Source organism: Mytilus edulis, chromosome 1, assembly GCF_963676685.1.
Source record: "Mytilus edulis chromosome 1, xbMytEdul2.2, whole genome shotgun sequence".
In the NCBI taxonomy this organism is placed as follows: domain Eukaryota; kingdom Metazoa; phylum Mollusca; class Bivalvia; order Mytilida; family Mytilidae; genus Mytilus; species Mytilus edulis.
Genome location: NC_092344.1, coordinates 68,299,007 through 68,311,838, shown reverse-complemented (window position 1 = coordinate 68,311,838; position 12,832 = coordinate 68,299,007). Strand labels below are relative to the sequence as shown.

Here is a 12,832-nt window from a genome sequence, read left to right as displayed (position 1 = left end):
ACATTGAATATATTGAATGATATACGATTGTACGCTAGACATAATTATGATAAGTAAAACACAACATCTGTTCATGGACACGCCATTGACATATTAGCCATCTAACCAATCAGCCAAGATCAAAATATGTCACATTTCAATAGGTCAACCAGTGCCTAGCCTTTGGACTAGGTGTCAGCTTATTTATTTTATACGATATCATCGTGTTTGAGGAAAAATTCTCTTTTTTTTTAAATTGTTTATCTGGTTTTAAACGAGTGACCTCTTTATTTTTGATATTTTGAAATTATATGCCTTATAAGACAAGGCATCTCTCTAAATCATTGAATCGTTTAAAGCTTATTGTTGAAAAAATATGTAAAAAGGCTTTTGAATTTGTAAATATAGCCTACCTGTAGATAATGACAGCAATTATTACTACTATGGTGACTATTAAGATAGCACCTACGACTCCTCCTATTGCTGGACCAGGATCGGAGGATGGAGAAATCTGTTTCTTTGATAGTTCTGAAGAAGAGATATTAAAAAAAAATTTCTGTATAAGCATTTGTATTACATGTATAGTCATGAAATATGATATATGTTTTAAAGAACTTGTGCATTGTATTAATAAACATACAAGAAGTCGAACAATCCGACAACTATTATTTTTATTTTAATATCAGAAATCAATTTTATGTGACATATGTAACAACAGCTATCGAAAAATGTAATGGCATTTCCTACGTAATAAATGTCATGATCTTATTAAAAAATAACATAATGTGGTTATATTTTCCAAAACAGATTAAACGGCATTGATGTAAGTATGACTGTCTGATATGAAGCATCCCTATCATAAGTGTGTGGACTAAAGGGGATGTGTGAAGGTTTCAAAACTCACATAGGACATGAAAGACTTAACTAATAAAGTTACTCAAAATATCTTCCTTTAACTTTTAATGCAGTCCAAATATTTTCCTAAAAAAACTATTTGTTTTTAGCGTTACTTGTGAATCTTTTGTAGACTACATATATACGAGACAACCACTCCAACTTAAATATAATATAATCCTAATCACTTCTTTAAAGCACCAACCCAGTAGCCAGAATTCTGTCCTGGCATGAAAATACGTTTGTTTTGTTATCATGATTTGATGTAACAAAATTTTTGAAATGATTTGAAATTAAGGAATGTATCTCTCTCATGCACAGCTCTGACTCCCTGCTCGGCTTTGGCTAAACTTGTTTGTCCTTTTTGGTTTATAGCTTTTCATCCTTTCAATATTTTTTGGATTTTCAAATGTTTTGGACTCGAGACATTGATTATCGAAATGCGCATCTGGTGCTGAAAAATAAAAATGTTTATGATAAAAATAATCCAGGCTTTTGATATGCAATTTGATTTTTTTATTATTTTATTACGGCAAGATTTTACTTTTCACAAAATGTACCTTCTATGTCACACATATCGCCACTATATCCTGTAAAACAACCATCAGTACAATTGCCGTCGAATACACTACATGACTCGTTCAAACAATTTGCACAAAATCCATTACAGTTGAATCCAAAATATCCATACGTGCATTCTGAAACATTGTTATCTCATTTAATAATCATACATCTATTGGTGATACATACGATATTTTGTGTAGATAGTCACATAATTGTGTTGCAGTGTCGAACATGATGATAAGACACTACTATTGTATTTTCTGTATTTAAGTCGTGAATGTGGATGTGTAGGTATGCAGCCTTCACAGTAAAATAAACCCAACTTTAATTTTTAAAAGCACCTTTACAATAGAACAAGACCATGCAGGTCCAACTTTTTGATTCTAGCGTCCCTTGTTGGTCTTTTGTAGACTGCATGTGTATGAGAGAATCTGACCAACTTTAATCTGATAGAAACATAATCACTCCTAGATGGTATCACCATCTAAATATGATATTTTCCTTCCTCTTTATTTTCATTTCATCGTTCATCAACAGTAATTTGGTTTGTTACTATGACACATTTCATATTATGCAAGTCACGCTTTGGAGCAAACCACAGTTTACAGATAAATATGGATAATACAATGCATACCTCAAATAATAGAAAATAGAAAGCAAAATCGTGAATAACTCGATCACTCAATGTTTGACGAAATCTCAATAAGAAAACGTGCTTATTTAGAAAAAAACATCAATGCATGAACATGAAATCAACATTAACGGATTAAAGTAACAACCGGAGCACGTGTTTCTGCCTAGTGGTGTGTGTGTTTTGTTCGTAGTATACATTTTTTGTTGATGTTTTGGTGTTTATTATCTTATATTTTTAAGACAGATTTTGGTCTATCATAATTTAACTACCAAACAATGTCAATTGAAATTATCGGAATATTTGTCTCATTGATAATCTTTCCAAAATTCTTTCATTTTAGATTAATAAAAAGCTGTTTACTCTTATCACATGATACACCATCCCATCCTCTTTTGCAGTCACCAGTTGAACATTGACCAGAAAATGTATCGCATGGACTATCAAGGCAGTTACAATAATTTGTACAGTTTGTCCCAAAATACCAAGCTGAACATGCTGTAAAGGATATTCTTTATGAGTATCACTATATAATTGGTGAACAATAAAACATACGAAGTACAGTTTTCAAAATGTTTAACCAAAACAAATTATAGTTTAAACAATAGACATGAGGTCTCACTTAATTCTAGTGGTATTTGTATTACATCCTTGAGCTTATTACATCCTACTTTTTTTATAGGAACATTATTATGTGAAAGCGCATTGTTACATGTGAAATATAATTTCTAACTCGTATGTGATGATTTGTATTTGAAACATTACTCTGTAAAATCAAACATGCCTAAATTTTACAAACGAATCATTATTTCTGAAACAATTACATACAAAAGTAGATGTGATCAAGTTATTATCATGATTATTATGTCTGTAAAGTAAATAATAAGTCAAAAAATGAAATATACTTTATCGTACATGTAACTTGTTGTTTATACTCATTTAATATTCATGTCTCTTGCGACAAAAAAAACCCTCAAACACATTCAAATAATCGCATGAGTATCAAAACAACGATAAATAAAACATGAATATCGATTCGGCATTTAAACAGATGCATATTGTATCAATAAAAGGAGAAGTTGGGTGTGTGACTTTGATACAACAATTCACCAATATAACATCTCGTACGAGAGATGTACATACATATTTTTAATTATGGTCTCCACAAAACTATAATCGTTGTATGAAGGGCAGCATCGATCGAAGTCTCATAACCAAAATTGCCACCCACACAGTTAAAATGAAAAACATAGTAATCTGTATATGCATTGCATATATAACCATCTGAAATTTGCAGCTTTATTATTGCAGTTCAAAGCAAAATAAATCTAAATTTTATATAAATTATTTTGAAACTTTGTATGTCAACGTTATACGAATTTGATGAAGAAAAAAAAACCTTTGGGGTAACTTTTTTAGTAACTGACAGACAATATATGATAAAACCTTTTTTAATGTATCTTATTTGTTGGAAATGTATTGGCATGAAATGGATACTTACTCTTATTACAGTATTGTCCATACTCATATCCTTGTTTACATCCACCAAGGTTTGTGCAAACACCAGAAATATGATCGCACGAATCTTCTGTACAGCCGTTACATTTCTCAGAACAATTCCAACCAAATGTTCCTGAACTACATTCTGTAATAATGTGTTTTTCTTTTATGTATGCACCCAATTTTAATCATTTTGTATGACTAACACAATAAACAATTAACCTAAATGCAGTTATACAATGTATTTGATTAAAGTTACCAACAGAATGGCTGACGTTTCTTTTAAACAGAAAAAAATCAATAGTTATAGTATATTTATCTCCAAAGTATTTACCTGTCTACAATAGAATGTGACCATCCAAATTAGACATATCATCGAGTTGTACTTAGATATGTTATAACATACAACACGACTGATAATGAGTCATATGGATCAGGATCTGTTTACACTTCAAGCGCACCTGAGATCACTCCCGAGTTTTTTTAGTGGGGTCAGCGTTTCTCAGAATTTGGTTTTCTACGTTGTGTTTAAAAGACTTGTTTGTCTTTTGGTAACTTTTGTTTGTTTATCAACCCATACCTAAAACGTGTTATTATTTGGTATATATTTGCCTGTCTTGCGGTATTTCTTTAAAAAAACATTTTGTTCATAATTATATATCTAATGTAGGTTTTTTAACTAGTGTTCGTAGTTTTTTTAATCGCCATTTAAACATTTTTTTTATTATTAAATTTGTTTATGATCTTGTTGTAGAATTGAGCATATCGTCAGTTGAAAGCATTTATTTACCTATCTCTGTTCAAAAAGTTCTCTAACAAAGATGTGTGTTTATTTCAACCTACTGTCAGTACAATTGAGTCTTTCCCATCCTCTATTGCATCCCCCGTCACATTCTCCTGTCACATGATTACAAGGTGGTGATAAACAGTTTGTCGAACAGTTTAGCAGACACTCATTTCCAAAGGTATCAGCAATACAGGCTTTGAAATGATAGTAAAAGGCAAAAATATAAAATGCATCAATTCAATAAACAATTATATAACCATGCATATGGTCTACGGAACTTCTTTAATTATTTCGATGTCCCTGTATGTATACTTATATCGCGCAATGTCAGGGTAGGCTTGGAGATTGTTTAATATTTTTAAACATCAATGATCTTTTATGTACCACATCTGAATTATAAATCAGTTTTCAAGCCGTTCAATTGCAGGCAAAATATATTCAACAAGAATGTGTCCACAGTACACGGATGCCCCACTCGCACTATCATTTTCTATGTTTAGTGGACCCTGAAATTGAAATAAATTCTCTAATTTGGCATTAAAATTAGAATGATCTTATCAAAGGGAACATGTATACTAAGTTTCAAGTTGATTGGACTTCTACTTTATCAAAAACTACCTTGACCAAAAACTTTAACCTGAAATTTGCACTATCATTTTCTATGTTCAGTAAACCGTAAAATTGGGGTCAAAACTATAATTTGGCATTTAAATTAGAAAGATCATATCATGGGGCACATGTATACTAAGTTTCAAGTTGATTGGACTTCAACTTCATCAAAAACTACCTTGACCAAAAACTTTAACCTGAAATTTGCACTATCATTTTCTATGTTCAGTGAACCGTAAAATTGGGGTCAAAACTATAATTTGGCATTTAAATTAGAAAGATCATATCATAAAGCACATGTATACTAAGTTTCAAGGTGATTGGACTTCAACTTCATCAAAAACTACCTTGACCAAAAACTTTAACCTGAAGCGGGACAGACGGACGAACGAACGAACGGGCGAACGGACGGACGAACGAACAGACGCACAGACCAGAAAACATAATGCCCCTCTACTATCGTAGGTGGGGCATAAAAAGATTCTGTAAAAAGGGAAAGGGCTTAAAACAAATTAATTCTATTATATTGACAACCATGTGAACTAAACACACAGACATAATAGGTAAAAATGTTAATAAAAAAAATATGTTAACGACGTGGTATAATCTTAATCACCACAATCAAAACATTTGTAATATGACTGTACACAGTTCTTTCAAACGACAACTGGGCTGCTACTTTTGCTATTATATATTTAGCACCAGAGCCTCGATTAGCCTAGAACATAATCTTTACAAACTTGACAGCAGTAAACGGTATCGTTTACATCTGATGAATGCTATTCAGAAAACACGTGTCATGGTCCAACAAATCGATACACTACTAGTAACACAATTTGAAACGTAAAAAATGTAAATTAACAAAAATACTGAAATACGAGGAAACCAAATTGCAAAACCAATATCACAAACAACTGTCACATTCCTGACTTGGTACATGCATTTTGATTTTATTGCTAGCTCTTGTATGTATGACAGTCGGATCAAATTTCATTATATTGACAACCACTTGGACAAAACACACAGATATAATAGGTAAAATGTCAAAAATATGGGCACAGCTGTCAACATTGTATTATTATCTTAATCACTACGAAAACAATTCAAAATATGTTAGAAAGAAGCACAAAATGGCACATAGACCAAACTTATAATATTAAAAAAATAGATTTAAACGTAATTTAATTTTTTTTTTATATTTTTTTTTTTTAGTATAGTATAATTTAAAACATTTGTAATATGAATGTACACAGTTCTTCCAAAAACGATATCTAGATGACAAATATATGTAATACCTTGGTCACATTTCGCGCCAACCCAACCATCTAAACATCCCGATGAACAATTTCCACTGACTAAATCACACGGTCCTTGTCCAAAACAGTTTTCTGGACAGACATGTTCACAATTTTCCCCGTATCTTCCATATTTACAACCTGGAAGCAATGCAAAATGTAAACACATTGAGTTATCAATTGCGTGTCAGCAACTAACCATAGTTGTATCTAATCAGATAAGATTTTCAAGCTTCTGCACTACTCTAAAATGTAATATAGTATATTATATTTATAAGTAGTGAAGATGCTTGAACATCGTATCTGATAAAAGGAAATATATTTTTCTCTCTAATTTTATTGATATACAGGTCTCTGATAATCTCTCAATGAATTTTATTTATCACTGCTTTGAAAAAAATCATACAAGGCATGTTAGTCTTTGACAAAAATGTCCAAGCATGAACCGGCAATTAATGGTCGCACGGATAGAAGAATTGCTTTATTTCTTATCATATTCATGGCTGTTCCAAAATGTTATGGTGAACACCTAATGATGATATCAAACTAAGGAGTTGTGAGATTATTGACATGAGACAAGTGCGAAAGATGTGGATAAAACAATTAAAGGAAATTGTATGGCCTTCGACAATTAGAAAAACCCATATCGTATATTCGGCTAAAGTATTTTCATAACCCTTTTACAGTAGGCGTACTGATTTTTGTGTTACCAGGTAAAAACGTAATTAATGTGGTGTCTTCTGGCTATTCCTACATTTTGTATTTTACTATTCTGTCTATTCCTATATGGGAGATTATGGGAAAACAATAAGTGTTGTTATTTCAAAATGTGTTTTTTAGTCAGTATTGTCTAATTAGGACACATGTGCAGTGTATCACCATGTTTGTGATTTATTTTTATAAACGTAGAAATGCCAGAATAAATCAATAATTTTTTTTGTAATATCAGAGTTTGTCTTTAGGGCGCTAGCTGTTTGATGCAGTATAAAGTTTTCTGTACTAGAGATGTATTCTCATATTGTTTACCATGAAACACATTTATATAGGACTTGTGTTTGCGATTTGTTTTCAGTTTGAATCTATAAACCTGTACATACATTATGTCAAGCTACATGTGTATGTCATATCTTGATATAGCTCGTAATTTATACTGTTTTGCTCTCTATCTTCCGATGAGACAGTCTGACTGTCGTACAAATTTATGACGATATATGTTAGGTATCTCTTCATTATATATATACATGACATATGTGCTGCTAGTTTTGTTGTTTGAATTTGTCATTTATTTCGGGGCCTTTTATAACTGCCTAAACAGTATTGGTTTTGCTAGATGTGGCAGGCCATATGATTACATACAAATGTAAACGTAATAGTCATTTAGTCTTATGTGGAGAGATGTCTCATTTGCCTTTATTCCATATCTTATTTTTATAAACACCATGTTCCTTACCTGTGTATGATCTTGGGATAAGTATAATGCCGATCGATTTTTAGTATAAAAACGGCCAGTTGTTTTCGCTCAACATCCTGAATCATATTTAAATCCCTTTCGCGTTTTGGTGAAAAAAGCAAATAAAACAGCATATACCTTAAGCTTTGCTGTCAAAAAATTGTCCAATGGATACAAACTTTAAAACTTAAGCATGACATAAAACCCGATATAAAATTTGCATTCAAGCAAATAGTTTTAAGACACAATTCCTTAAAATGTTATAAACGACGCATTTTTGTTTGAGTGCGCAGAATTAGATGCTATAGCTTTTTCTATAACTTAACATTGATTTTGAAACTCACGTCTTGATTTTGGTTGTTTTACTCACTTTGACTTTGAAAAATGACGAAAATCCAAATTTAGAGATAAAAAGCAAATTTACAAAAACATCTTTTGAAAATGCTCCTTTTAGAATATTGTTGACACCAGTTTTTAAGTTAAAATTTTATACAATAAATTTTTGTCCATCCTATTGGGAAAACACTTTAAGAGATATAGCAATTAAACATACATAGATACATTGTAGCATGTAAAGATACTAACCACCAATTTCCATTTCACACAACTCTACCATAGAATTTCCACTTAACATTGGTGGAACATATGTCACATATTTGCAAACAGCAAATATGGTTATGTCTGTGTCCAAATGTGGGCCATTGTACAATAAAATACCATCAATCCACTTGTCAGTCGTATTAGAGCAGTAGACTACATGGCCATCATCAGCAGTTGTGTTATCTATAGACAAAAAGCAGATGATATAAAAGTGTAAACAAAATATTTTTTTCAATTATGTTTGTTCTTTTTTTGTATTGAGTTTCGATCTTTTCAATCTGCTGGGTCTAGCCCCTTTACAATTTTGATGTTGATGTTTTTTTACATATATCACTGGCCAATTTCAGGAAGAGGGTTCAAAATACCACCAACAAATGTTAGAATGCGTCATTTTTCATGGATATGTCCCAATCCAGAAGTCTTTGATCAGTAGAATGTCGTTTAAACTATATCAACTTGTGGCCTATTATAGCTTATATTAGCATGCAATACAAATTATGCTCACTGCTAAAGATCATGCGATGACCTTGAGTTCATTTTGGGGTTTAATAGAAAGATAATTCATAATCATATTCCATCTCATGAGTGTTATTTTACAACAATGCAATTTGCTTAGAGTCATAATAAACGAGAGACCGTTGAAAAATAATGTTATTCCAATTCTTGAACCAATGCATACAAACATCATAAACTTAGTCTTCTGTGCACGATTTTATCATTTGTTTTCGCATAAATTTCGTATAATTGTCAATTTTTTTTCTCAATAAGTCAGTGTTGTTTTGAAAATATGGCAGGTAATTAAAGTTCGTGTTTTGAAGCCGGAGTTTAACGATTGTCACCTGTTTGTCAACAATTAACAAAAAAGTATGGATATTGAGCACGTGTTTAACAAGTACAATCAGATAATAGTTTATTTTAAGGACATCCATGCGTAGTGCGATCACCGGATTTTTACGAGATTGTTCACACTGAGGTCACTTAGCATACGGAAAATATGTGGGAGAATTCCTGGAAGGAAGGAATTAAAATAAAGTAAACTTCTCTAAATATGAACAAATCAAAGAATTTTCTTCAGGAAAAAGTATATGTACATATTAAGTTTTATAATGAAAACTATCCATTAAGTAATAAAAAAAACATATGCCTTTTTTTTATTTGAGGTTTCTTATGACTTTAAAGGAATACGATCGTTAGATAAATAATTATCCTGCACTATTTTTTATTGTATGCACAGTTTGCTATTCTTCAGATCAAGAATAAAAATAGTGATTTTCAGTTCGAAAAATAAACTAATCTAACACCGCTAAATGTGCCTGTTCCTATGGGGAACCTTAATCATAATGATTGTCTAATGCAATTGGTATGATATTGTTCTTGTTATTTTGATTATGGTGTGCCACGTTATCATTATCTATTATATTGATATATAAATTGGATGATAAGGTCCATATGGTTGTTATCATTTATATATTCGTATAATAGCCTCCGTAAATAGATATATAATTGTTGCTAAAATTGTATATACAAAATGTTTATAGATTCGATTGAAACCTTGGCATTGTGCATTGCGGATATTCTATTTTTACATTTATGTGTCTTTTTTAGTTACTTTTGATGTGAGGTAACAGTCGAGGTCAACATTGAACGTATCAATTGTTTAACAAGGTCATTTTGGGGGCTTTTATAGCTGACTATGCTGTGTGGGCTTTGCTCATTGTCGAAGACCGTACGATCACCTATAGTTGTTAATTTCTGTGTCATTTGGTCTCTTGTGGAGAGTTGTCTCATTGGCAATCATACTTCATGTTCTGTTTATATGTTGATTGATACACATATCGGAGTTAACGCATATCTACTGTGTCGACTATTTATATATAAAAAGCTGTAAACATCTATGATCGTTAGCGTAACTTAACATGTAGTTGGCAAGTAAACAATTGACAAGACGCACTATAATCCTACACTGTTACACCTTTCAATATCAATAGCCCGATGCAAAATCTAAGTTAAAATAGAAAGACGAAAGTGCAAGCTTTCTTTGTATATTTGGTTTATGTAATATGTTACAAATTAATGAACATGCCATATCAATTGCGATCTGCTCACCTCCAAAAACAAAATGCAATGTAGTTATAACACCTAAAGATCCAAATTCAACCTGCAAATAGTTACTGGTTCCAGGTGAAGAAAAACTAATGCAAGTTGATACGAGTCCATCGACTGAAAGCCTTGCATTAGTTTGGCCCACAGGCATTATCTTCGCTGTTTCATTGTAAGCCAAATTATCTGTGAATTAAGCAATTGTCATAATTTAGTAATACAATTGAACATGAACAATTAATGAAAATAATTCGTCACAGTCAAAAAAAATCCCAGAAAGACAGAAAATAACAACATTTGATATACTTTCCGCCGTATTCTAATGCGTGTTTATCTCGCTTTGTTAAACATCCCATTGGTGGACGTAGACTGTGCATTTGGTGAGTTGTTATCTCTGACAATTCCACGTTATCATTATTTATTATATTGATATATAAATTGGATGATATGGTCCATGTGGTTTTTATCATTTATATATTCGTATAATAGCCTCCGTAAAACGTTATGAGGATGCTTTAACTTAACTATTACGATGATTAGGTTAGAAAACTAGTTTGTAAATGACAACCTTATATCAGTGATAAATGCAGGAAATCTAGCTAAGCACTCGAATATCGTATTAGCATCATGTTGATGGTGTTTAATAATGTTCAATGTGTGCATATTGCTCTATATTTCAAAAGGACAGGACATGTATTGCAACTATGATGTCAAACAAATCTAAGTCTGAAGACCAATTTTGATTGATGGTAAAAGAAATATACATGTATATAATGTTGATACCATGTACAGTAACGTGAGGTTCAGCTCGTTATTGATGGTTGCAATCACTAAGAAAAATAACGACCAATTTCTGTTTGTTAATATTGAATTTCAAAACGCTATATCATATATACACAGGAAAGTATGGAAATGTACACTGCAAATTAGATTCAAACCAGATGATTGCATTTTACTTTATTATAATATAGAATATTTGCAACTTTTCTTAAAGAGTTATAGATAGTTTTTTTTCTGGAATTTAAACTTGATAGAGATTTTCTACGAATAGAAGTTTGTGCCACCAGAGTGCTCTATGAAATCAATTTTTGTACATCTTTAATTAATTGAACTAAAATTTCGTTTTTTGGACTCGACACCGAAAGTAGCTGACGTAAAATATACAGAAAAGCCAGAGTATTTTTAGTCATTTTGTATAATGCCTTTCAAGTTTAGGAAGTTTACAAAATGCCTAAATTCAGAAAATGCCTGTAACATATACATTCCAATATTAAACATACAAACAACAAATTAAACAGCACTTTACGATGCGTTGTAACATTTTGTAGCATGTAACATGTACACAAAAAACATTGAACCTCTAAGTAAATTGACTATGTTACTATACCTACATTTATTACAGTACTGTCCGGCTTGACCAAATACACACCCTCCAAGGCAAACACCTGTAGCTTTATAACAATTCTTATTCATGCAATTCGTATGGTCACATCCCCAAACACAGCTCCCACTTGCAGGATAACAATGTTGGCCAATACATGTAGGTGGACACGGTACTGTACAGTTTTTCCCCCAAAACCCTTTCCAACACCCTACAAGTATACAAGGTATGTGTACAATATTTGTGCACAAGTTCAAAGCAAAAAAGTATTAATTTCGAACTCAAGTGTATGTATACCTATTTCTTTATACCCTGATATTCATTGTTATAATTTGTTTCTTGTTTTTATCTATCTATTTTGTTTGAACACTCTTGCCGTAATCTTTAGTATGGCAAAAAGTACAATGCATGTTTACTTGTACATTTTGTAGGTTTCAAACATTTTGTACAATATAATGCTATATGAGAGGAGTCAGTAATGAGGCGTTCTACTTATAGCTGAGTTCATTTTCACTACCCTTTTATTTAGTGTTAAGAATTTATAGCTCAAATAGAATTATTATATTTTCCTAGTTAGGGGTTGCAGACACTAATCGCTGGCAGAAGCAAAATAACTAATTGTATTTGTTAATTGACAATTAAGCTGAAAAAAAATCATTTAAGACATTATAAATGACATTTCCTTATTAATGGATAATTTCGCAGACGATTTAGATTAATAGAGAGCTATTTATAGTGTAAATTTGTGATCTCTCTGGTCTTTTAAATGGCTCAGAGTTGTCACACTTAATTAAACGAGAAATTGTAGAAATCAGATAATATGTTTTCATGTGCAGAGAACAAATTCACTTATTCGATTCAATCTTTCCTATTGGTCATAATCTTGCGGGTTTGCATGTAAGTGACGTATATTGTTTGCTATCGTTGCAACGTGTCAATTTTTAAAGATTTTTCTGTAACTCGATATCACCATTTCTTTCCAATTCAGTTTTAAAATGAATTATCTGTTATAATTTTATTAATCAAACAATCCTACACAAAC

General features: G+C 31.5%; 1 protein-coding gene across 4 annotated transcripts in view; it reads right to left on the bottom strand.

Moving 5' to 3' along the window:
- Positions 1-12,832, bottom strand: part of LOC139487853 (receptor-type tyrosine-protein phosphatase mu-like) — a 317,750-nt gene that overhangs the window by 226,819 nt on the left and 78,099 nt on the right. For all 4 annotated transcript variants that reach the window (XM_071273046.1, XM_071273038.1, XM_071273027.1 and 1 more), the window contains exons 5-13: positions 11,801-12,001; positions 10,416-10,595; positions 8,295-8,492; positions 6,260-6,400; positions 4,412-4,549; positions 3,570-3,713; positions 2,432-2,566; positions 1,434-1,571; positions 393-507 (exon numbers count right to left, since the gene is read on the bottom strand). In XM_071273046.1, the coding sequence (XP_071129147.1) occupies positions 393-507; positions 1,434-1,571; positions 2,432-2,566; positions 3,570-3,713; positions 4,412-4,549; positions 6,260-6,400; positions 8,295-8,492; positions 10,416-10,595; positions 11,801-12,001 (1,390 nt within the window). The remainder of the gene's footprint in view (positions 1-392; positions 508-1,433; positions 1,572-2,431; positions 2,567-3,569; positions 3,714-4,411; positions 4,550-6,259; positions 6,401-8,294; positions 8,493-10,415; positions 10,596-11,800; positions 12,002-12,832) is intronic.